Source organism: Arachis ipaensis, chromosome B02 (genome assembly GCF_000816755.2).
Source record: "Arachis ipaensis cultivar K30076 chromosome B02, Araip1.1, whole genome shotgun sequence".
Lineage (NCBI taxonomy): Eukaryota > Viridiplantae > Streptophyta > Magnoliopsida > Fabales > Fabaceae > Arachis > Arachis ipaensis.
Window position 1 is genome coordinate 45274361 of NC_029786.2, and position 26946 is coordinate 45301306.

The 26946-nt window shown below is 41.0% G+C and overlaps 1 protein-coding gene and 1 long non-coding RNA gene across 2 annotated transcripts; both read right to left on the reverse strand.

Annotated features, from left to right (window-relative positions):
* LOC110267641 lies at positions 15745-17129 on the reverse strand. Its single transcript, XM_021113435.1, has 3 exons — positions 16466-17129; positions 16314-16384; positions 15745-15912 (listed from the first exon to the last, which is right to left on the reverse strand). Exons 1-3 carry the CDS (start codon positions 16685-16687, stop codon positions 15846-15848), a joined length of 360 nt encoding a protein of 119 aa, XP_020969094.1. The 5' UTR covers positions 16688-17129; the 3' UTR covers positions 15745-15845.
* LOC110268830 lies at positions 25746-26166 on the reverse strand. The gene is made up of 2 exons (XR_002357386.1): positions 26116-26166; positions 25746-26048 (listed from the first exon to the last, which is right to left on the reverse strand). It is a non-coding gene; the product is annotated as an uncharacterized LOC110268830 (long non-coding RNA).

Consider the following 26946-nt stretch of genomic DNA (forward strand, 5'->3'; position numbering starts at 1 on the left):
TGGATGATTAGGTTCTAAGGAGTGTTTCAACACTTGGTAACTTGGGTTAACTAACCCGGGATTATCAACCAAAAATTCATTAACAAGAGCAACCTAGTTACAAGGCATTTAGTAACCCAAAGAGGTGCTGGGCACCAATGTCTTAAGAAGAATTGTGAGCCAAGTGTCTGTAGTGAAGAGGTGTTGATTGAAAATTGAGCTAAGAAGCTAAAGCAGCACTTGACACTGAGCTAAAATTGATAAATAAGTTTCTAAAGCAAAGGAAAGAAAGAAAATCTCACAAGGACCAATACAGAATAAAGTCTTGTAGCAGCAACTCTAGTTAACACTCACAGGGACATTTCACATTTGAAAGTTGACAATAATTGAGCTGCAATCTGTCTGCATAAAACCCCATGAGCCAAATTCAATTACTTACTAATAAAGACATATATGCTTATCTGTTATCATGCCTGTTTCTTATTTTAGTGCTTGCTTGGGGACAAGCAAGATTTAAGTTTAGTGTTGTAATGACAAGTCATCTTATGCTAGTTTCACAAGCATTTTTCTCTTGTTTCATTAAGTTTTTATGCACTTTCTTGCACAATAAGTAAGTATTTAGATTGAAACTTCATGCATTTCCTAAATCAATTAAACATGGTTGCTTATGTGCTTTTTCATAAGGTTTTATGCCACTTTTACTAGATGTTATGAACGATGCAAATACCTCATGATTATAGCAAACTTTGAGGTAATTGTTTGATTGATTGTAGAAAGAAATGAGGCAAGAAAGAAGCAAAAAGAAGAGGAAGAAACAAAGTAAAAGAGTATTGATGAAGAGAGGGAGATGCAACGTTGGTGGCAACGTTGATCCACCAACGTTGAAGGCAAGATTTTTGGAAAGAAGAAATGGGTGCCAACGTTGAGGGCAACGTTGGTGATCCAACGTTGCCTCAAACGTGGGAAGCTGTAGAATGCTTAATAAACCACTGTTTTATCGTTTATCTTGTGCTAAATTGAGTAGTTTTTATCAATTCTTTGCACACTTATTTATACAATTTGCATGGTTTTACAAATCATTCCAAATTTGGTTCTATGATTGAAAACTTGCTTCCTAAGCCTTTAAATTGTGTATTTCAAATTCCCCTTTATACCATTTGATGCCGTGATTTGTGTGTTAAGTGTTTCCAGGCAATATAGGGCAGAAATGGCTTAGAGGATGGAGAGGAAGCTTGCAAAAATGGAAGGAACACAATAAATAAAAGAGATGACCAGCGAGGATCGACGCGTGCGCATGGCTCACGCGTGCGCGTGACTTGGAGCTTTTCACAGCGACGCGCACGTGTGACTGACGTGTACGCGTGACCAGCGAAGTTGCATATCGACGCGCACGCGTGACAGACACTCACGCGTGACACGCGCAGAAGACCATCGACGCATACGCGTGACTTACACGTATGCGTGACGTGTGCCACGTGCAGAAATTGCAGAAGACGCTGGGGGCGATTTTGGGCTGGTTTTGGACCCAGTTTTCAGCCCAGAAACACATACTAGCGCTAGGGGACAGGCAGAGACTCAAGACACATTCACTTTTACACAATTTTAGTTTCAGCTTTGAATCTTAGAGAGAAAACTACTACTTCCTCTAGGGTTCTTCACATTCATAGATTTCTAGTTTTATGCTTTTGATTTGGATGTTGCGAAGAGTTACTACCTCCGTTTGAAGTCTTTATCATTACAGTTTGCTTTCTTCTTTCCTTACTCTTTTACTTTCCATTCAGTTTGTTCAGAGTTACATATGGTATCTTCGATTTTGGAATTTATTAATGCAAAGAGTTATTTGTACATTTAATTAATTTTCTGTTATTACCTTATTTGAATTACCATGTGATGCCAGGGTATTTTGGCCAGTTTCACTGACCTTTTCTTTACTGTTTTTAGGGTAGTTTCATGCATTTTCTTAGAAAATAAGCTAGTTTTGGGTAGATATTCACTTACATCTTGATTCAAGCATACATTGTGCACTTTACATGATTTTATGAGGATTTTGCATGAATTATATGATAAATTAGATGATGCATGACTCATGACTTGGACTAGAACTTTGATGCACTTTGTTGCTTGATTTCAGGACAAAGGAAGCAAAAAAGAACCACGTTAGCAGTCACGTTAGTCCCACTAACGTGACCTCTAACGTGGAATGGGTGCTAACTTGGAAAGTTAATGAGAAAGGTAATCGCTAATAACGCCCTCGAAGCCATCATAAGCCCACGTTAAGAGTCACGTTAACAAAGTTAACGTGAACTCTAACGTGGAAGAAGACAATAAGGCCAACGTTAGTGACACTCCCCTTTGTCACTAACGTTCCAATGTGTCCCTATTTCTCACGTTAGAGTCCACGTTAACTAGGTTAGCGTGGCTTCTAACGTAGTCCTGCTAGCCATCTCCAACGTTAGTGGCAAAGGTGAGGGTCACTAACGTTGGCTCATCATCTGTTTATCCACGTTAGCTTCCACGTTAACTAAGTTAACGTGGCAACTAACGTGGCCAATTATGAGCTTGGTCCAACGTTAGTGACAAAGGGGAGTGTCACTAACGTTGGTGACCAATTGCTCTCTCCACGTTAGCTTCCACGTTAACTAAGTTAACGTGGCAACTAACGTGGCCAATTATGAGCTTGGTCCAACGTTAGTGACAAAGGGGAGTGTCACTAACGTTGGTGACCAATTGCTCTCTCCACGTTAGCTTCCACGTTAACTAAGTTAACGTGGGAGTTAACGTGGCTTATGGAAGCTTGGCCAACGTTAGTGACAAAGGTAAGTGTCACTAACGTTCTCGAACCCACACTTTCACTTAACGTTAACACCACTAACGTCCTGAGCTAATAGTCCCTGGCTACTTCACACTTTCTCTCTGCAAGCAAAGCTAAGCCCAATGAAGAAGATAACTGCTTCAAACTCAGGATCCAAAGGCCCATACCTAAGACTTGAAGGGCCAACTAGAAGATCAGAAGAGTAGTATATATAGGGGTAGCTTTGAATTAGTTCTGGGGGGCTGGAAAACTTTAGGGAGCCTTTGGCATAGAACTACTCTCTGTATTTACTTTCTCTATACTTCTAGTTTTACTTTCAGCATGTATTCTCCATCTTTATTTTCATTTTCCAGAGCTATGAACAACTAAACCCCTTTCATTGGGTTAGGGAGCTCTGTTGTAATTTGATGGATCAATTTTAGTTTTCATTCTCTCTCTTCTATCTTTTCTCTTGATTTTACTAGAAAGCTTTCGATCTTCATCCAATTGGGTAGTTATCTTGGAAAAGAAGCTACTCATACTTAGATCTCTTCTGAACCTTGAAAGAGGAATGAAGGGATCATGCTAGAAATGCTTTGTCATGCTGGACCAAATTGGGTTTGGATGGATTTGTGACTATAATCCTTCCAACACTTGATTTAGGAAATGATGTGGTATAATCAGTGACCATACTTCATCTTTTCTCATGAGAAATTGACCAAGGAATTGGCTATTGATCAAGATTTGAGAGATTGAATTACAAGGAATTGTAATTCGATCACTTAAGATTGCCAAGGAGATCAATAAATGCATTGATTGAGGAAGAGATGAAAATGAACTTGATCCGGAGAATGCAACATCTCCTAAGCCCAATGAACTCCGCATTTCTGATCTTACCCATTCTCTTTAATTTCTGCCATTTACTTTTATGAGCAATTGCCCCATTCCCATTTAAGATTCTGCAATTTACTTTTCGCCATTTACATTCAGCTCTTTATTTCTAGCATTTACTGTTTCTGCTATTTACTTTCCCGCCATTTAATTTTCTGCAATTCTCAACTCCAATTCTGATTCGCTCAACTAGAACATTCCTTTAATTAAAGTTGCTTGATCAATCAATCTCTGTGGGATTCGACCTCACTCTATTGTGAGTTTTTCCTTGACGACGAATTCGGTACACTTGCCGAAGGAAATTTGTTGCGAGACAAGTTTTCCGCGTATCAAGTTTATGGTGCCGTTGCCGGAGACTGATTTTGAATTAACAATGATTAAATTGGAGGATAACTAGATTGAGCATTTTTAGTTTGCTTGATTTGATTTTCTATTTGTGTAATTTACTTTTAGTTTTAGTTAATTTCTTCCCTTCCCCCTACTTTTTTGTTTTTTTTAGTTATTCACAATTCAGTTCACTAACCCACTAAGTGTTTGATATATTGCATCACTCACACTAACAGTAATTCTAACAGAAATACTTTCTGCATCTATTTTCCTTGTTTGTGCTTTGTTTGTTGTATGACAGGGAGAAGAAGCGGGGCTTCAACTTCTTTTGATTCAGAACCTGAGAGGACCTTCCTTAGATTAAGGAGGGAAGCAAGAGAAAAACGAGTAGTTGGTGCCGAGGAAGAGGAGGAATACTTTGAACCAAACATGGAAGAAAACATGGAAAACCATCATGAAGAAGAGGCTCACAACCATGGCAGAGAAGGTCGAGCAAGAGTTTTAGGCTCTTACATCAATCCAAACCTAGGAAACTGTGGAAGTAGCATTCAAAAGCCGACCATCCATGACAACAATTTTGAACTAAAACCACAGCTCATCACCCTTGTTCAGAACAACTGTTCATTCGGAGGAGGCGTCCAAGAAGACCCCAATCAACATCTAACCACCTTCCTGAGGATATGTGACACGGTGAAGTCTAATGGTGTTCATCCTGACGCCTATAGACTGCTCTTATTTCCATTCTCACTCAAGGATAAGGCAGCCAAGTGGCTGGAGTCTTTTCCGAAGGAGAGTTTGGCAACTTGGAAAGATGTGGTGAACAAATTTTTTGCAAGATTCTATCCTCCCCAAAGAATTAACAGGCTGAGAGCTGAGGTCTAAACTTTAAGGCAACAAGATGGTGAGACTCTATATGAAGCATGGGAGAGGTTTAAGGACCTGACAAGGAGGTGTCCACCAGATATGTTCAATGAATGGGTGCAGCTACTCATTTTCTATGAAGGCCTTTCTTATGAATCAAAGAAAGCAGTAGACCACTCATCCGGGGGATCTCTGAACAAGAAGAAGACCATTGAGGAGGCCATAGATGTCATTGAAACTGTAGTAGAAAATGACTATTTCTATGCTTCTGAAAGAGAGAACACTAGAGGAGTGATGGAGCTAAACAATGTAGATGCTATGCTAGCCCAAAATAAGCTCATTACCAAGCAGCTGGCTGACCTCACCAAGAGGATGGAAAGGAACCAAGTAGCAGCAATCATCACTTCATCAGCAACCCAAGAAGGAGTGAATGAAGAAGCAGAAGGTAGTCAGGAGCAAGCCAACTACATTGGGAATTCACCTAGGCAAAACCATGATCCATACTCCAAGACCTACAACCCTGGTTGGAGGAATCACCCAAACTTTGGGTGGGGGAATCAACAAGATCAAGGCCAAGATCAGAGACATCACAACTCCAACAATAATGCAGCTCACCAACAATTCACACAAAGAATATATCAACACCACCATAACAACACCTCTCCACAGCCATATCAAAACCAAAATAACATTTCCCATCCCTCCACCTTTAATACCAATCCACCATCATTTGATGACAGACTCTCAAGGATTGAGAATCTACTTGAAGGCATAGGCAAAGAGATTCAAGACAACAAGACATTCAAGAAGGAAGTGCGAGCAAATTTTAAGAACCAGGGAGACACCATCAAGAGGTTGGAATCTCAAGTGGGGTATCTCTCTGAGCAGATGCCCAAACCTACAGATGGATTCCCAAGTGATACAGAAAAAAATCTGAGAGGTGAAACAAAGAAAGTTAGATGGGAAGATTACAAGATGGTCACTATAAGTGATAAGGAGACTGAGGACAAGCCAAGCAAGTCGTCAGAACAACCTGGAGATACCTCAGTAGAGAAGAAGGAAAAAGATCACCAAGAACCAAAAATCTCACAACAAGAGCTGCTGAGAGTCTATGCACCCTTTCCCCAACTACTCAATGGTGCTGTGGAGAAGAGAATATACTCAAGATTTCTTAACTTGTTTGCATCTCTGCATGTAAACATACCATTCATCAAGACCATCCAATAAATGCCTGCATACATCAAGTACATGAAGGAACTGCTTCCCAAGAAAAGCTCACTCATGGGAGGCCAAACTATAGTGATGAACAAGGAGTGCAGCGCACTCATTCAACCAGAGTTGCTTACAAAAAGAAAGGACCCAGGGAGTTTTCATATCCCCTGTGCCATAGGAGAAACAATGTTTGATAGAGTACTCTGCGATTTGGGAGCAAGCATCAACTTAATGCCCTTATCCCTTGTGAAGAGGCTGCAGATCAATGAGATAATGCCCACAGATGTAGTCATCAGGCTGGCTGACAAAACTCAAAAACAAGCAATAGGAGCGGTGGAAAATGTGTTGGTAAAGGTTGGGAAATACTTTCTCCCAACAGACTTTGTCATATTGGACATGGAAGAGAGTCACACTCACCCAATCATATTGGGAAGACCATTCCTAGCTACAGCCAGAGCACTCATAGATGTGGAGCGAGGGGAGCTAATCTTGAGGATCCATGATGAACAGCTCACCTTCATTGTTTTCAAACACTCACAAGAAACAGATCAAGAGAACAAGGAACCAAGGAAGGATCACAGTGAGACACTGAAAGAAGAGACAAGCACTGAAGGTCAACGAGCACATCTGGAGATCCCCTTGATTGATGAACAAGGCAAACAGCAATTGCCACAGCTCAAAGAAAATCAAGAGGAACCTAAACCACCAGAAAAATATGAGACCAGTAACCACATTTCCTTAGAGGAGGAGGTCACAAAGAGTAAGACAATATCACAAGGAACAAAGAAGATGGTACCAAGGAGGTGGAGGAACAAGAAGATCCCCACCGAGGACTTCTCTCCAGGGGATAAAGTGATCTCAGCTTACTTCCCAAATATCCCCCCTGATCTCCCCACTATACCATCTCATTTACCTAAGGTCTTCACTATCAACAGAGTTCTCTCCTTGGAACATATAGAGATCATTGATACAACTACTGGATATAGGTCTACTGCCAGAGGAGAAGACTTGAAGCATTATCGACCTCCCTGATGAAGGTGAAAATGTCAAGCTAGTGACGCTAAAGAAGCGCTTCATGGGAGGCAACCCATGTTTTATATGCTTTTAGAAAATAGTGAATACGTCAATATTTATGAATTCCAACCCAAACGTGACGAACACTTGGTGAAATCCTTATTATGCAGCATATAGTGAAGAATAAGTTTGGTGTTCAAAGCATGCCAAGAAAGCATGAATGCAACTCAGAGCATGCTAGTCTTGGAGCTTTGAACAAAAACTTCTCATCACAGTGCTCCAAACTAAGTTTGGTGTCACCCAAGGTGCCACGAATATGCATATAATGATACACAGTTAGTTAGTTAGTTGGTGTTCATGAATAAACAATCTAATTCTTTTTCTTTACTATTATAGCCGTAAAGTTTAAATCTTTTTTATGATATTGATTTTTCTTATTTTATTTTTATAGGGAAAAGGAAAGGAGCATTGAAGGCGAGTGATTGGACAATTAAATGGAGAAGGTTCGGACATCACAAAAGGAGGAACTACACACTTGTTTTAAAAATGGAACGCACTGGAAAATGTTGCCATGCAACATAGAAAAGAATGGGACCCTTGAAGACCGAACAATCTCCATCATAAAGTGATGATCCTTGTCCTTTCTCCATGCACAACCCCAACCGTCCATCAAGCAACCACTCCATCAATCCACACCATCCATTCACTCACATCCTCTCTATATAAGTAATCCTTGTTCCGTACCCCACCTTCACACTCCACGCCCACTCTTCACACCTCTCCATTTCGGGACAAAGCACCTCCTACCCCATTAAAAACATTCCCCCTCACTCCTTTCATTGCACTCAACCCTAAAGTCTCCACACCCTTACCACCTTCACACATTAACCCTCATTCATGGCATCTTCGAGCTCTAAAAGAAGGAAGGGAAAGGAACCTATGGAGCAACACCCGTATGATGAAAAGAGATTTAGAAGCTTGCACCATGCATTGCAATACGGGTGGATGGTAGATATGGAGATCATTTATGAGCTGGGATTTCAAGTTAGGAAAACTGAGTGTCCTGAAATCACAAAGAAGGTAGAAAAGAGAATATGGGAGCTCCTCACTGATCCGGTCATTAAGGTAAATGCAAATCTTGTAAGAGAGTTTTATGCAAATGCGGTCCGATATGATAAGGAAGATGAGTCATATACAAGCTTTGTGAGAGGAAAGATTGTGGATTTCGGTCCCATGAGTGTCATGAGGGCATTAAAGCTACGGTCCATACCGTTTGAAGAAGAGAGTTATCAGTCAAGAATGGACAACAGCCCCAATCATGACCAGATTATGCAAGACATTTGTGTACCCGGAGCTGACTGGGAAAGATATGCGGATAGGAGACCAAGGTTCATCAAGAGAGGAGACCTCACCCCGGAAGCAAAAGGGTGGTTCGAAATTGTAAGGAGGTCTATCCTTCCAGTAGGGAACAACTCGGAGGTGAATCTCAGGAGAGCCACAATGGTGCACTGTATACTCAAAGGAGGAGAGATCAAGGTTCATGAACTCATAGCCGCAGGCATTAGAAAGATGGCAGAGAAAAGCGACTCAAGAGGAAAGTTAGGGTACCCCAGCACTATTTACCGACTATGCAAGAAAGCTGGGGTGGTGTTTGAAGATGAGGACCCCGTGTGGATAAAAGAGGGCATTCCAATAACTGTTCGACGGATGCATGCTACCGCATCTCCCCTGCCTCAACGAAAGCAAAGGAAAAGGCCAGCCCCTCAAGTAGTAGAAGGACAAGTCTTAGAGGGGCAAGCACCAGTCACTTTGGATATGCACCAACTACAGGAAGCCATTGATGGCCTATCTCGACAATATTTGGAAAGCCAAGGAGCACAGAAAGAGCTTCAACTACAGATGATGGGGCAGCAAGAGGAATCACTCTCAAGATGGATGACTCAATAAGGGGAGTGGCAAAAGCAAATGATGGAGCAGCAACTGAGTCAGGGACAACAATAGAGTGAAACATTCCACAGGATAGAACAAAGGCAAAATGAACAACAAGAATCTATCCAGAAGCTAATCAATATCCAAGCATATCAAGGTGCACACATACATGAGATGCATCGAAGACAAATAGAACAGGCAGAACTATTGGACGAGCAAAGGGCATTCGCAGAAGGAGTTTACATGAGCGAGACTGGGCATCCTATAAACACTCAAGCCAGGCTCGGATACTTAGTAGGACAGCTGCCTATATTGCATCCAGGAATCGCAAGGTATGAAGAAATGAGGGATGAATTAGCACGAGAAGAAAGACAAAGGGTGGAAGAGAGTCATGAATCAGTGAGGAAGGCACTTGAGGATTGGAAGCAAGCAAGATTGGCACGGATGCGAGGAAATGCAAGAGGACACAAAGAGGACAAGCAAGGAGGGGAGCATGGGCATCCACATGAGTAAAAGGTGGTGGAGTTCCTTCTTTGGTCCATCTTTTTCTATGCTTTAAATAAGGAAGATCTTGTATGAAATAGAACATGCTTCCTTGTTAGTTTGAACCTTTTTCAATTCTGTCTTTTAAACTTTTTTTGTTGAATAGGTCTATGCTTGCTAGTCTTTATGTCACTGCATCCTTACTTTGCTTACTTGTATGCTTGTCCTTTTGAATCAAATGAAAAGAGAATGAGTGTTTTATAAAAGACCAGAGTGGAGTTCATACTATGGAGTAAGTTCTTGAGTTTGTGGTGTGGTCATAATTTAGCTAAGTTGGTTCAACCACAAGGTGGGAAGATAACTATCTGTCATGAATACTATGCTTTGAACATACTCATGCGACTAGCTGAATAATAAGATCCTAATAAGAAAAAGGGAAAGAACAATCAAAGTTGAAGAATAAAAGAAAAAAAAATAGCAAGAAAAGAGGCTAGGCACCAAGGGTTTGAGTCTTGAGGGATGTGTCTGTGGTGTTCCTGTACCAAGGATCTGCTTGGATTACTAAGCTCTCAGGGGTGTTTTATCACCTGGTAACTTGGGTTAACTAACCCGGGATTATCAGCTTAAAGTTCACCATCAAGAGCAATCTTTGCTACAGAACATTTAGAAGCCCAAAGAGGTGCTGGACACCAAGACCTCAAGGAAAGAAAATAAACAAACCATGTGCCTGTGGTGTGTATGTATGGGGGAGAGACTTGAGGAAGTAGGTCCTTAGGGATGCTTCAACACCTAGCACCTTGAACCAACTGGTTCGGGAGTGTTGGCTGAAAGCTTATTTTAAAGAGTTGCCCCCTTACAGAGCACTTAGCCTAAGAACACAAATAAGCCCTGAAATGACAATAAAAGGATCAATAAATAAAAGTCTCATGGGATGCAATCATAGTGAGTATTCTAGGACATGATAAAGGTCTGAAAGGCAGTAAAGGAATGAACCTAAGTTGCTATGCATGAAACCACCATAAAACCAGAAACATGACTTCCACAAGAATGACTCATTTTTCTTGGCATTTCATTCATCATTCTCTTGTTCCAGTACTTGCTTAGGGACAAGCAAGCTTTAAGTTTGGTGTTGTGATGCCAGGGCATTTTGGCCAGTTTCACTGACCTTTTCTTTACTGTTTTTAGGGTAGTTTCATGCATTTTCTTAGAAAATAAGCTAGTTTTGAGTAGATATTCACTTACATCTTGATTCAAGCATACATTGTGCACTTTACATGATTTCATGAGGATTTTGCATGAATCATATGATAAATTAGATGATGCATGACTCATGACTTGGACTAGAACTTTGATGCACTTTGTTGCTTGATTTCAGGACAAAGGAAGCAAAGAAGAACCACGTTAGCAGTCACGTTAGTCCCACTAACGTGACCTCTAACGTGGAATGGGTGCTAACTTGGAAAGTTAATGAGAAAGGTAATCACCAATAATGCCCTCGAAGCCATCATAAGCCCACGTTAAAAGTCACGTTAACTAAGCTAACGTGAACTCTAACGTGGAAGAAGACAATAAGGCCAACGTTAGTGACACTCCCCTTTGTCACTAACGTTGGACCAAGCTCATAATTGGCCACGTTAGTTGCCACGTTAACTTAGTTAACGTGGCTTCTAACGTTAAGAAACAAAAGGGAAGCCAACGTAAGTGACATTCACCTTTGTCACTAACGTTGGCCAAGCTTCCATACTCCCACGTTAACTTAGTTAACGTGGAAGCTAACGTGGAGAGAGCAATTGGTCGCCAACGTTAGTGACACTTACCTTTGTCACTAACGTTAGGGTGAACCACCAAGATCCACCATGAGCAACGTTAACTCCCACGTTAACTTAGTTAACGTGCAAGCTAACGTGGATAAACAGATGATGAGCCAACGTTAGTGACGCTCACCTTTGTCACTAACGTTGGAGATGGCTAGCATGACTACGTTAGAAGCCACGTTAACCTAGTTAACGTGGACTCTAACGTGAGAAATAGGGACACATTGGAACGTTAGTGACAAAGGTAAGTGTCACTGACGTTCTCGAAGGATTGGCAAGCTTACTTTAAGAGCCACGTTAACTAAATTAATGTGGACTCTAACGTAGGGAAGGGGGAGGCTTATCAACGTTACTGGGAAAGGTAAGTCCCAATAACGTGTGCGAAGGACCAAGAGGCAATGTTAGTGGTAACGTTTGTGCCACTAACGTTGAGGTTAACGTAGCTCATACTTGGGTGAGCAACGTTAGTGAAAAAGGTGATTGTCACTAACGTTCTCGAACCCACACTTTCACTTAACGTTAACACCACTAACGTCCTGAGCTAAAAGTCCCTGCCTACTTCACACTTTCTCTCTGCAAGCAAAGCTAAGCCCAATGAAGAAGATAACTGCTTCAAACTCAGGATCCAAAAGCCCATACCGAAGACTTGAAGAGCCAACTAGAAGATCAGAAGAGTAGTATATATAGGGGTAGCTTTGAATTAGTTCAGGGGGGCTGGAAAACTTTAGGGAGCCTTTGGCATAGAACTACTCTCTGTATTTACTTTCTCTACACTTCTAGTTTTACTTTCAGCATGTATTCTCCATCTTTGTTTTCATTTTCCAGAGCTATGAACAACTAAACCCCTTTCATTGGGTTAGGGAGCTCTGTTGTAATTTGATGGATCAATTTTAGTTTTCATTCTCTCTCTTCTATCTTTTCTCTTGATTTTACTAGAAAGCTTTCGATCTTCATCCAATTGGGTAGTTATCTTGGAAAAGAAGTTACTCATACTTGGATCTCTTCTGAACCTTGAAAGAGGAATGAAGGGATCATGCTAGAAATGCTTTGTCATGCTGGACCAAATTGGGTTTGGATGGATATGTGACTATAATCCTTCCAACACTTGATTTGGAAAATGCATGTGGTATAATCAGTGACCATACTTCATCTCTTCTCATGAGCAATTGTCCAAGGAATTGGCTATTGATCAAGATTTGAGAGATTGAATTACAAGGAATTGTAATTCGATCACTTAAGATTGCCAACGAGATTAATGAATGCATTGATTGAGGAAGAGATAAAAATAAACTTGATCCGGAGAATGCAACATCTCCTGAGCCCAATGAACTCCCCATTTCTGATCTTATCCATTCTCTTTAATTTCTGCCATTTAATTTTATGAGCAATTTCCCCATTCCCATTTAAGATTCTACAATTTACTTTCTGCTATTTACATTCAGCTCTTTATTTCTAGCATTTACTGTTTCCGCTATTTACTTTCCCGCCATTTAATTTTCTGTAATTCTCAACTCCAATTCTGATTCGCTCAACTAGAACATTCCTTTAATTAGAGTTGCTTGATCAATCAATCTCTGTGGGATTCGACCTCACTCTATTGTGAGTTTTTACTTGACGACGAATTCGGTACACTTGCCGAAGGAAATTTGTTGCGAGACAAGTTTTTCGTGTATCCCCATGTCTTCTTTCCACTCCCTTTATATGTTTATGAAAATGGCCCTCATGTCAATGGAGTAGTGATGAGCGGATAATTTATACCCTTTTTGGCATTATTTTTACATAGTTTTTATTATGTTTTAATTACTTTTTATTATATTTTTATTGGTTTCTATTCAAAAATTATATTTCTAGACTTTACTATGAGTTTTTGTATTTTTCTGTGATTTCAGGTATTTTTTGGCTAAAATTTAGGGACCTGAGCAAAAATCTGATTTAGAGGCTGAAAAAGGACTGCAGATGCTATTGGATTCTGACCCTACAGCACTTGAAATAGATTTTCTGGAGCTACAGAAGCCCAATTAGCGCGCTCTCAATTTCGTTGGAAAGTAGACATCCAGGGCTTTCCAAAAATATATAATAGTCCATACTTTTTCCGAGATTTGAGGGCCCAAACTGCTGTCCAAAGCCAGCCTAAAAATTTCTGGCGTAAAACGCCCAAACTGGCACCCAAGCTGGCGTTTAACTCCAGGAATAGCCTATGCACGTGTAAAGCTCAATACTCAAGCCAAGCACACACCAAGTGGGCCCCGGAAGTGGATTTCTGCACTATCTGTACTTAGTTACTCATTTTCTGTAAACCCTAGTAACTAGTTTAGTATAAAAACTACTTTTAGAGATTTATTTTACATCTTTGGACGATCTTTTGATCGAGCTAATTATCTTTCACGTTTGGAGGCTGGCCTCACGGCCATGCCTAGACCTCTTTTACTTATGTATTTTCTACGGTGGAGTTTCTACACCCCATAGAATAAGGTGTGGAGCTCTGCTGTTCTTCATGAATTAATGCAAGTACTATTATTTTTCTTTCAATTCACGCCTACTTCTTCTCCAAGATATACTCTCGTACTTAATTCAGTTATGTCAGAATGAAGGGGTGACCTGTGACAATCATCCAATCTTCGTTACTTGCTTAGCCAAGATCCGCTTGCCTGACAACCATAGAGCGGTCTACATGATGTTCAACGTAGTCATTGGATGACAGCTGGAGTATATTCTCTTGAATATCTAATACACGGACCGAGTCCGTGAGATTAATATCTTCGTGCTATAGGCTAGAATTATTGGCAGCATTCCTCGGATCCGGAAAGTTTAAACCTTGTCTGTGGTATTCCGAGTAGGATCCGGGAAGGGATGACTGTAAAGGGCTTCAAACCTGCAAATGTTGGACGCAAGTGACAGTGTGCAAAAGGATCAATGGATCCTATTCTGACGCTAGCGGGAACTGACAGATGATTAGCCATGCGGTAGCTGTATGCTGACGAAAATTCACACCCCATATAAAATGAGTGATGAATCCGTTCTTTTGGCAAGCGCACCAAAATTATCGTCAAGTAATAACCCACAGTAGAGTGGGATTGTATCCACAGAGATTGGCAAATTCGAGCAGTTTTAATTAATTGATGAATTAGTCAAGCGAATCAATATGATTGTGAAGTGCAAAATTGTAAATGACATAAATGTAAATGACTAGAATATAAAGAAAAGCAATAAAGTGCATAAATATGAATGGCAGAATGTAAAGTGCAGAATCATAAATGACTTGAATGTAAATGGGAATAGGGAATTGCTGAATGTAAAATTAAGCTGTAAAGAAATGGATAGATAAGAATAGGGAAATTCATTGAGATTGGGAGATGTTGTCTCTTTGGATCAAATCTAGCTTATATCCTTTTCAATCATGCAACTTATTGACCTCCTGACAATCATGGTTGATTGAGCCCCAATCCCTTGGTGACTTAATCTCTCAGATCTTGATCAATAGTCAATTCCTTGGTCTAATTTCTCAAGAAGAGAGATAGGCTTGGTCCCTAATTATACCACACACCATTATAGGTCCAAGTAGAGGGAGGATTATATGTCACATATCCAAACACCAAAACCCATATTCTACTCAAGTGTGAGAAGGGATTTCAGGCATGGTTTCATGTTTCCTTTCCCAAGGTTCCCATAAAACCCAATTGTATTCAATCTCTTTCCCAAGATAATTGAATGATAAGCATTAAGAACGAAATTCCCTCTACACTACAAGAAAATACGTCTATTGCCACGCTTTTAAAGCGTGGCGAAAAGTTGAAAAAAGCGTGGCGATAGCTTTTCGCCACGCTTTTTGAGCTACCGCCACGCTTTTGAAAGGGTGGCATATGAAGGGGTGGCGGTTGATCTATCGCCACGCTTTTGGTGACCTATCGCCACGCTTTTTCTTTTGCCACGCTTTTTACAACTAGCCACCCGTTAAAGCGTGGCCGTATGTGGGAGATAGGGCCACGCTTTTAAAGCGTGGCCATATGGGAGATACAGCCACGCTTTTGAAGCGTGGCGATAGGTAGAGATACGGCCACGCTTTTGAAGCGTGGCGATAGGTAGAGATACGGCCACGCTTTTGAAGCGTAGCAATAGCAAGAGATACGGCCACGCTTTTAAAACGTGGCGATAGGGAGAGATACGGCCACGCTTTTAAAGCGTGGCCATAGCAAGATATACAGCCACGCTTTAAAAGCGTGGCAAAAACCTTGTTAAATTAAAAAAAAAATTATTTTCCTTACTTGATCTTCATTGCTACACTATAAATTTTCAATCCTTTTTTATTACCAAACCTACAAATATATTATGCAATTTTTATTACAAGACAAAAATTAAATTAATTTTATAACAATAATTAGGCTTGATAAAAATACCCATGTTGGTCTTCAAATTAAATTAATTAACATACCTTCCTAAAACTACATGGGAGCAAAATGAATAACCATACCTTCTATCTCAGTGAAGGGTCAGGTAATTCGAGTACTTTTGAACACTGCTTCCTAATTTGATTTCTCTTTTCAATATCAGCATTCCCTTCCTAATAAAAAACCATCGGACAAGGGGAATGGCAAAGAAGGAACCAGCATAAATCTGAAAATATTATCAATTCATCATTCAATCTATTGTGACAGCAAACCTAAACCAGTGCTAATAGACATTAAAATAACACCCTCATCCTCAAGAAAATATCTATTAGCAGTGAAAGAAGGACATAAAGAAGCTGTCAAACGCTCAAACATCTTTTATCAATAATTTCACATTTTCAATGCTTCCAACGACACCAATTTGCAGAGTCCAGAACTAAGTCTATTTTTTTTTTCTTTTTGGGTCATGTTACCCTCAAATTTTAAGTCTCAGATAATATTTCTCTAAGCAACAGCATCAAATCATGGAATTAAATACTAAATTTACAGCAAGACATTACCATCAAATTCTCAAAATTAGCATCATCAAGAATTCTTCTATAAATTCAAAAAGAAAAAAAATCATACCTGAAGAAGCGGAAAGATGTCTGCCACAAATTTAATGAAGCAAGGACGAAGGCGCAAAGCAGGGGCGAAGCCTACACGAACGAGCAAAGTTCAGAAGCATTACCAGAACCAGCGCCGAGAAGAAGAAGAGTGGCTGAGCAGGGGCTTATGACCTTCCTCACCAAAAGAGCATCAGCGCTGAGGAGAAGAAGATGAGCAGCGACGAGAAGAAAGGAGCAGGGGAAGAGATATAGATCCAAGAAGTGGGTTCTGCAGCGCAAAAGTAAGCCACTTCCACTTCCACAGAACCACTCCTTGGATGTCACCACCTTCATCTCATCACACGCCCACCATGCCAGGATCGCCTTCTTTGACGCCACCACCGGCAACCACATCACCTTCCACTAACTCTGGCGAGCCGTCGACGCCGTCGCCCCCTCCCTCTACGACCTCGGCATCCGCAAGGGCACCGTCGTCCTCCTCCTCTCCCCAAACAACATCTACTTCCCCGTCGTCTGCCTCGTCGTCATGTCCCTTGGCGCCATCATCACCACCACCAACCCTCTCAACACCGCCGCCGAAATCCGCAAGCAAATCAACGAATCGAAGCCTCGCATCGCCACCATCCCTCCCCTGGCCTCGAAAATCACAGCCACCTCCCCCTTGCTCCCGATCATCCTCATGGAGGCCGACACCAGCAGCAGCTTCCTTTCAGCCGTCACCACCCTCAGCCGTCAGTGCAGGGGTTGTGAGTGACGGAGGCATTGATGGGGGTGAGAGAGTCTCAAAGCGTGTTTAGGTGTTATTAGGCTGAAGGGGTTGTTAGGTTTGAGACTCTCTCGCAGGTTAGGGTTATTAGTTTTTTTTTTCCAAAACAAAAAAAAAACCTTTTGGCCACGCTTTTAAAGCGTGCCAAAAGAGTACTAGGATATGGCCACGTTTTAAAAGCGTGGCCATAGCAAATTAAAGAGAAGATGAAGAGAAGAAGAATTTCACTATTATCAATCCATCAAGTACAACAGAGCTCCCTCTTTCAATGAGAGGGAAGTTAGCTACTCATAGCTCAAAAAGTACTCAAAAGTGAAGTGTAAAAGTGGATCTAAAACTGACTGCTTAACCCCCTCTTCAGTACTCCTTGGGGGTATTTATACTACTCCTAGTAAAATAAAAGAATTACAAAAGTGAAAAAGGAAAATTACATTTTGGAGGGAAAAGAAAACACTCAATAAGCGTGACTTCCCAGCTGGCGTGTGGCTGGCGCTTTACTGGCGTGTCACGTGCCCTTCATTTTTAGCTTGGTGTGCCACGCCCAATCCTTCAAGTGTCACACTCATCTCTCTATCAACCTTGGCGTGCCACACCTTCGAACTCAAGTGGCGCGCCTCTTGCCTTTTTCCACCTTTCTTTGCCTCTGGAAACTTGAACTGGCGTGCCACGCCCAGGGTCTAGCGTGCCATGCCCTTGCTCTATGCTTGGCTAAGCTTCTTTGGAAAGTTGCACTAGCGTGGCACACCCAAGGTCTGGCGTGCCACACCCCTTTTGTGAGTGAGTGGTTCCTCTGTTTGGCGTGCCACGCCACGAACTCAAGTGGCACGCCCCAATGCTTCTTTGCTCTCTGAATGACACTGGCGTGCCACGCCTGGGGTTCAAGTGGCACGCCCAAGTGAAGAAAAGTGAGTGGCATGCCACGCCTTCGATATCAAGTGGCACGCCCTATGTAATTGGCCTCCTTCATCTTCTCTGGAAACTTATACCAGCGTGCCACGCCCATGATCTTGTCTTAGTTCCAGTAGTTGGCGTGCCACGCCTCAGCCTTCAAGTGGCACGCCATAGTGAAATGCTAAGGTTGGCGTGCCATGCCTTCGATACCAAGTGGCACGCCCAGTCCTTTTTGCATTGGCGTGCCACGCCTGGTTGCTCAAGTGGCACGCCCAAGTGAGAATGAGGAGTTGGCGTGCCACGCCTTCGTCTTCAAGTGGCACGCCCAGTCTTCAATTGCCTTCAGCCCCTTCTCTGGATTGTTGTACCAGCGTGCCACGCCATGTTGTTCAAGTGGCACACCCATGGATTTGTGAACTCTTCAAGCTTGGCGTGCCACGCCTGGGTTCTCAAGTGGCACGCCCAAGTGGCTTCTTGGAGCTGGCGTGCCACGCCTTCGACACCAAGTGGCATGCCATAGTGGAGGTTCTTCTTGGAATGGTGAGTTGGCATGCCACTCCCCTTTGCTCAAGTGGCACGCCCATAGTAGTTGGTGGGTCAGGCGTGCCACGCCCAATTTGGCGTGCCACGCCCCTTTTGTGTCCTCCATTTGTAGTTCTCTGGAAAAATGTATTAGCGTGCCACGCCTAGTCCCTGGCATGCCACGCCCTCATGCATGCTTGGACTTCTTCTCTGGACTTTAGTACTGGCGTGCCACGCCTAGTTCCTGGCGTACCATGCCAGTGCATTTTTGTGTCGTTTGCTCCCAAGTGGCACGCCAATTTCACACGCCCAGCTTCTTGTTTGTCTTCTACTCATTTTTGATGCCTTTTTCACCTGAAATTCAGCACAACTCATCTCAAAGTAGTGTACCATAATATTCATCAAATAATGCATCAATTGTACTGATCAAATGAGATTTATGCTCTTTTATAGTCTTCTTTATGCAAGAAAGAAGGGTAGATGATGCAAGTCATCACAACACCAAACTTAAGCTTTGCTTGTCCCAAGCAAATCAATGTGAGTAAGCCTTTATAACTTGAGGCCTTGGCTTTGAGTAATTTCAATACAACTAAGAGTAAGACTAAGTAATCAACACATGTATGAATGTTTTAATGTCATGGAAAACTCTTGGATCCTTGAGGGTTCTTTCAGGTATAGGCTTTAGGGGTCCTTTCTATTGATTGTCACCTTGAAGTAGTAAGGATTGTTTTGCTTTCTTGACCACGACTCTAAATGTTTTGTCTCAAGACAACCCTTTAATTAGGCTTTTAATTAGCACTCCCGAACCAGTTGGTTTTAGGGTACTAGGTGTTGAGACACCCCTAAGAATTTACTTCCCCAGGTCTCTTCTTGACACATCTTCACCACAAGCATCTACTAAGATCTTTAGTTCTTTTTGAGCCTTTTAATGTTTCTTTTTTTCTATCCGAGTAGTTGATGCTCAGAGCCTTGGGCCTTTATTGCTTACTACCTCTTGGTTCTATGGATATTCAAGGAACACCCTTTAACCTTCCCTTGTTATACCTTCTAGGACTAGTTCCTCTCCATGACTCAATTTCTTTTTTATTTCATCCAAGGTTCTACACTTAGTTTCTTATTTCTTAGTTTGTTTCATATTCTCTATTGGCCTTGGTCTCTCTTGATGTTTTTGCACAACTCATAGTAACTCTTAAGGAGACAAGCTCTACTTTTATTTATGTTGAAATAAAGACTTGAAATACATGGCATTTTCTTTCTTGTAAAAAAAACTCATAAAGACTTCAAACAGGAATTAAAACTAAGCATAAAAAATAAACTATCCTAGCATGATTATTTATTCAAAAAGTAAATAAAGCAAAAGCTTAAACAAGATTTCAGAATTTAGAAAATGTCAACCATGGAACTCAACAACCTTGAGCAGCTTCATCTTTTGTTCATTGGCCCCTTCCCCTTGTCCTTCTTCTTGGAGGGGAGGAGCCACCTTCATCTGGCTTGGAGGAACCTTCTTGTGCTTTGGCATCCTTGGGCTTCCAAAATCCTGCCCTCCTCATATAATTCCTTTCATCTTCCTTATGTTTGGCTAGGATTTCCTCTTGTGTTGCACTTAGCTCTTCCATTCCTTGCATGAAGGTTGGGTATCCTGGCTTTAGAGCGACCACGGCGTTACACAAGTGATTCAGCTTTGCTTGTGTATTGATGTCATACTGCCTCCTGGATATGGTTCTGGCATCATAGAGATGTCTAAATTTGGCCAAGTTCCTCTGTTGCCATTTGCGTTGCTCTACTATTTTGTCCAGTGCACTTCGCACCTCTCCCAAGTCAAATTGTTCTTGCTGTTCCTTCCTCATATGCTCCCAGTTCCCTTGGAGTTGTTGAATGTTTTGGTTAACTTGGCTCCATTATTGTTGATGAGTTTCTTTGAGTTGATTGACATCTTCCCTCAGGTGGTGTAGGTCTCCCTTCATTTGGTGTACATCTCCTTGCAATTGTTATGATGCCAGGGCATTTTGGCCAGTTTCACTGACCTTTTTTTTACTGTTTTTAGGGTAATTTCATGCATTTCCTTAGGAAATAAGCTAGTTTTGGGTAGATATTCACTTACATCTTGATTCAAGCATACATTGTGCACTTTACATGATTTCATGAGGATTTTTCATGAATTTAAGGACAAATTGAATGTTGCATTTCCCATGATTTGGACTAGAACTTTGATGCACTTTATTGCTTGATTTTAGGACAAAGGAAGCAAAGAAGAACCACATTAGTGGCTACGTTTGTTACACTAACGTTAACACTAACGTGGAATGGGAGTAACTTGCAAAGTTAATAAGAAAAGTAATTGCCAATAACGCTCTCGAAGCCATCATTGCCCATGTTAAGAGTCACGTTAACTAAGTTAACGTGAACTCTAACGTGGAAGAAAGGAAATGGAGCCAACGTTAGTGACACTTAACATTATCACTAACGTTGGACCAAGCTCATAAGTGGCCACGTTAGTTGCCATGTTAACTTAGTTAACGTGGCCTCTAACGTTAAGAAGTAAAGGGGAAGCCAACGTTAGTGACATTCAACTTTGTCACTAACGTTGGCCAAGTCACAATAAGCCACGTTAACTTCCACGTTAACCTAGTTAACGTGGAAGCTAACGTGGATAAGGGAATGATGAGCCAACGTTAGTGACACTCAACTTTGTCACTAACGTTGGAGATGGCTAGCATGGCAACGTTAGAAGCCACGCTAACCTAGTTAACGTGGACTCTAACGTGAGAAATAGGGGCACATTGGAACATTAGTGACAATGGTAAGTGTCACTAACATTCTCGAAGGTTGGCAAGCCTACGTTAAAAGAGCCACGTTAACTAAGTTATTGTGGACTCTAACGTAGGGAAGGGGGAGACTTCTCAACGTTACTGGGAAAGGTAAGTCCCAATAACGTGTGCGAAGAGCAAAGAGGCAACGTTAGTGGCAACGTTTGTGCCACTAACGTTGACGTTAACGTGGCTCTTACTTTGGTGAGGAACGTTAGTGAAAAAGGTGATTGTCACTAACGTTCTAGAACCCATATTTTCACTGAACGTTAACACCACTAACGCCCTTAGCTAAAGTCTCTGCCCACTTCACATTTTCTCTCTGCAAGTAAAGCCAAGCCCAATGAAGAAGAGAACTGCTTCAAACTCAAGATCCAAAGGCCCATACCCAAGACTTGAAGAGCCAACTAGAAGAACAGAAGAGTAGTATATATAGGAGTAACTTTGAATTAAAATGGGAGTTGGAAAATATAGGGAGCCTCTGGGCATAGAATTACTCTCTGTATTTTACTTTCTCTGCACTTCTAGAATATTCCTCTAACTAAAGTTGCTTGATCAATCAATCCCTGTGGGATTCGACCTCACTCTATTGTGAGTTTTTACTTGACGACAAATTCGGTACACTTGCCGAAGGAAATTTGTTGCTAGACAAGTTTTCCGTGCAACATGTTCCCAGTTGAATCCCTCTGGAAATTGCTGATATTGGTATTGTGGTGGTGGTTGAAGTGCCAAGAATTGAGGTTGCTCTTCTGCCTCTTCCTCTTCTTGTTGTTGTTGTTGTGGTTCATGGGCATGAGCTTTTCGTTCTCTGGCCCTGTTGAGTGGGTGAACAGCTACCACCTTGGCCATCTTTTTGGCAGTTATGAACTTGTCTTACTTCACAAGCACCTCATCAATGATCTTTTCAACTCCAGCCTCATCACATAGCCTTTGTATAATGCTGGAGAATGCCAACCTTGTGTTGTCACTGGTGCTTTTCAGTACTTTGTTGATGTTGTTGTCAATCATCTCCCCCACGTTGATATTCTCTCCTTTCATGATGTTGTAGATGAGCACAGCTCTCTCCTTGGTCACCTCTGAAGTGTTGGATGTGGGAATTAGGGACCTCCTCACAAATTCTAGCCACCCTCTAGCTTCGGGGCTCAAATCTCTTCTCCTCGATTGATTTGGTATCCCATCCTTATCATTTATCCAACGCACATGCATCATACAAATTTCATTCAGGATCTCCTCAAACCCAGGGTCTTGTTGCTTCATTCTTTCTTCATAGCTCCAAGTGGAGCATGTCCTCTTCACCATTAGCATTCTTTCTATGCTAGAGGGGCTGTAGTCGATGGACTTCCCCCTTACATAGCAAATGTAGCCATATTGTTGCCCTGGTTGAGGTACTGCGTTAGCATAGAATTCCCTCACCAAGCTCTCTACCACTTTCCTTGGTGGGTTGCATAGAAGTGACCAACCCCTGTTGTTGATCTCAATATTGATTTCAATATGCTCATTCCTCCCTAGTTGAAAGCCAACTTCTGGAATGATCTTCCTCTCACTCACCCAACCATAGAATTGATTTTGGTTGAATGCAGATAGGAACTTGTAGTCATTGAAAGAGCTTGAGGATCCAGAGGTTGGTTCCTTGATTTTTCTTTTCTTTGAGGCTAAGCTTTTTGGTGGTGCCATTAGGTTGAGAGAGTGTGTATGGGATTGTGAAAAAAATGTGTGGGGGTTGCAAGAAAGAGCAAACAAAACAATGTTTTGCTCCAACACCAAACTTAGGACTTGATTGTCCCAATCAAGAAAAAAGAAGAAAGAAATAAGGGAAAAAGATGGTAAAAGATGGTAAGAGAAAGGAAGGTGACGGTGTATGCTCTTCGTGTGTGATTTGGGGTTGTGGAAGTAGGAGAGGAGATGGGGAGGTGAGGCTTTAATAATGGGTGAATGGTGTGGTACGAAGGGTGAAAATTGAAAAGGGTTAAATGTTTTCCCACTTGGGGAGTGGCGCCTAGCGTGGGAAGAGGTGCCAACTCTTTTCTCACATGTCTTCTGCGTTTGTTGAGTTCCAAAGTGCAAGTACACTTTGACTTCCTTGCTTTGTGAGTTGTTTACCATATGGGCCCCATCTTTTCTCCTGAAATTGAAACTGAACCCATTAGTAATGACAAAAGAACCCATTCACATTCTTTCTCATCAAGAGTGATTTCGATTGCAACTGATCGGTGTCCCTTGAGACACCAGACTTAATTCTTTGGTATCTTAATAAATTAGTTTCATTATTGTGTATTTAATGTGTTCATAAGAATGGAGTAATCATCAATCTTTTCGTTTTCTTTTGATTCCAATTCCTCTGAACTCATTAAACCACGTTCATGTTCTTACCCAGAGCATTAAGTGTTTTCAAATTAGGTGACTTGGGCTGCTAGGTGATCCTTGGTGGTGGCCACACCAAACTTAGCAGTTTAGCTACTTCTCAGCCCATTCACTCATCATGATTTATGCCTTCATCAAGTTGTAGTTCAAAAATAGAAAGAAATAAAAGAGTGTAAAGAAAATCTAGCTACCAAAGCTAATATCAAACTTTCTAACCTACAATTATAAACTAATCCTAATTTGATACTGTAACCTCAAAGTGAGACTGAAAATTAAACTATCTAGAGCAATAGATTTTAAACTACTCTAAGAAAGGTAATTAAATCAAAAAGGATAAAGTGTTGGGGTGCCTCCCAACTAGCGCTTCTTTATTGTCATTAGCTTGACATTCCTTCATCTTCAGCTGAGCTTGTAGCTCACTCTCTGCTCCTCTAAGGAGCCTCCCAAGTAGTGCTTGAGTCTATGGCCATTGACAATAAAAGTTCTCTGAGTCTTGTCCTCCATGAGCTCCACATGACCATAAGGAAACACCTTGAGTATGGTGAAAGGTCCTGACCATCGAGACTTAAGTTTCCCAGGGAAGAACTTGAGTCTTGAGTTGTAGAGTAACACCTTCTGTCCTTCAGTGAACTCCCTTCTTGCTATCTTTTGGTCATGCCACCTTTTTGTGTTCTCTTTATAGCTTTTTGCATTCTCATATGCTTGATTTCTAAACTCCTCCAGCTCATTGAGTTGCATTAATCTCTTTTCTCCAGCAACTTGTTCATCATAGTTTAACATTTTTAGAGCCCAAAATGCTCTATGCTCAAGTTCAAATGGTAAGTGACAAGCCTTGCCATATACCAATTGGTATGGAGACATCCCAATGAGAGTCTTATAGGCTGTTTTGTAGGCCCATAGTGCATCATCCAGTTTCGTAGACCAATCCTTTCTTGAGCTTCCAACAGTTTTTTCAAGAGAAGCTAAAGCACAAAACTCTGGAGAAGACCTAACAGAAATTTTCGAAAAAGAAGTAGTTATGGCAGCCGAAAATAACAATAATGGTGGAGATGCAAGGAAGATGCTTGGTGACTTTACTGCACCCTCTTCTGACTTCCATGGAAGAAGCATCTCAATTTCTGCAATTGGAGCAAACAACTTTGAGCTTAAGCCTCAATTAGTTTCTCTAATGCAACAGAATTGCAAGTTTCATGGACTTCCATTGGAAGATCCTCATTAGTTCTTAGCTGAATTCTTGCAAATCTCTGACACTGTTAAGACCAATGGGGTTAATCCTGAGGTCTACAGACTTATACTTTTCCCATTTGCTGTAAAAGACAGAGCTAGGATATGGTTGGACTCACAACTTAAAGAAAGCCTGAACTCTTGGAAAAAGTTGGTCAATGCTTTCTTGGCCAAATTCTTTCCACCTCAAAAGTTGAGCAAGCTTAGAGTGGAAGTCCAAACCTTCTGACAGAAGGAAGGTGAATCCCTCTATGAAGCTTGGGAAAGATACAAGCAATTGATCAGAAGGTGTCCTTCTGACATGCTTTCAGAATGGAGCATCCTATGTCACTACAAGAAAACCAGGATTTTGCTACGCTTTTAAAGCGTGGCGAAAAGTTGAAAAAAGCGTAGCGATAGCTTTTCGCCACGCTTTTTGAGCTACCGGCACGCTTTTGAAAGGGTCACAACTGCTAGCGTGCCGGTTGCTCTATCGCCACGCTTTTGGTGACCTATGGCCACGCTTTTTTTGTCACCACGCTTTTATCTATTGCCACGCTTTTAAGCGTGGTCGTATGTGAAAGATATCGGTACGCTTTTAAAGCGTGCCAATAGCTGGAGATACGGCTACGCTTTTAAAGCGTGCCAACAACGAGAGATATCGCTACGCTTTTAAAGCGTGCCAGTAGCAAGAGATATGGCTACGCTTTTAAAGCGTGCCAATAGCAAGAGATATGGCTACGCTTTTAAAGCGTAGCTATTGATAACTGTTGTACAATATGGCTATGCTTTTAAAGCGTAGCTATAACTTTGTTCAAGTTCTATTGTTCTTTTTCTAATCTTTGTAATAAAATCTTATAAAATTCATAGATAATTGTAAAAGTTATACAATGACCATTAATTTTAAATCAACTAATCCAATCTTTATAAACTTGTCACCAAATATAGTGTGATTGATCACATGACATGCTCTAACAAAATACCAAAAATCAAAATCATTACAACAACTATTACATTATCTACTTCCTTTACATATTTTTACATAAGAGAAAAAATTTTAGAATCAGTAGGAAGTTACAAAAGAGACCACTAGTTTTTACTGAAACAAAAAAACACTACTAGTACCCAAGCTAACGAAGATTCTAAGCAAGCTACCATCCTTGAATTACATATTACTAATCCAGGAGCCATCATTTCAATCCACCTGGATCATATACCAAACGCAATGCCATGCAGCTCTTGAGAAAACAGGAGCCATCATTTCAATCCACCTGAAGAAAATAGATAATCTTCCTTCAAGTCTAGGAAAGTAAAGAGAAAGCTAATTGAATTACTTATTACCGAAACTTTACATGGTACAAGGAGGAGCAGTGCTGCTTAAATCACAACCTCCAATTTTGTATGTCCTTCTGCAAGCACAACAACTAAAAGTATGTAAGAACATGATTGTGAGTATATGCATCTTCAAAAGATTTTCGTTAAGCTATGCTTTTCTTCTATTTAATTTTCTCTATTTACACTAGAATAGTTATCTATAACTTATTTCAATTAACTCTAGAATTCGTTCATATCTTCTCACTTACTGCACTCAAGAGTAGTTCTCTCTCCACAAATCATATCTTAAGGAGAATAATACACAAATGTATGAAGCTGCCAACACTTATTTTAATTTTAAATTTAAGAAAATGAAAGACATGTACTTACAGTGAGAACTAGACCAATTGTCAAGTCTTCTAGCTTTTCTCTCTCAGCAAGACCTTTCAATTTGGATACCAAGGAAGTCGAAACCCAGTTCTAAGCACAGTAAGTAACTGAAAAATCTCCAGAGCTGGTTGTAAAATCTCCACAGCAAGACCTTTCAGAAAGTTGAGGATCAAGTGCTGGTTGTGAAATCTCCAGCCCTTCACTTTTAATGATAGATATATAACTGAAAAATCATTTGAGAATCATTAAGATTTTGTAACATTATAGGAGTGCCCATTAAAAAATAAATAAAACAGAAGTAATCTCCACCAATTTTGTTTTTAATTAAACAATCTAAGAGCATCAAACTATATTTTTTCTAATTTTCAGAAATCAGAGATGGTTTTCAACATTCTTAT

Coding starts and splice junctions, on each gene's coding strand:
- LOC110267641 (XM_021113435.1), bottom strand. CDS start 16,687: ATGTGGTTGCCGGTGGTGGCGTCAAAGAAGGCGATCCTGGCATGGTGG. Junction 16,385..16,465: donor ATGCTCTTTTGGTGAGGAAG/GTCATAAGCCCC, acceptor TCGTTCGTGTAG/GCTTCGCCCCTGCTTTGCGC. Junction 15,913..16,313: donor ACATCTTTCCGCTTCTTCAG/GTATGATTTTTT, acceptor TAATATTTTCAG/ATTTATGCTGGTTCCTTCTT.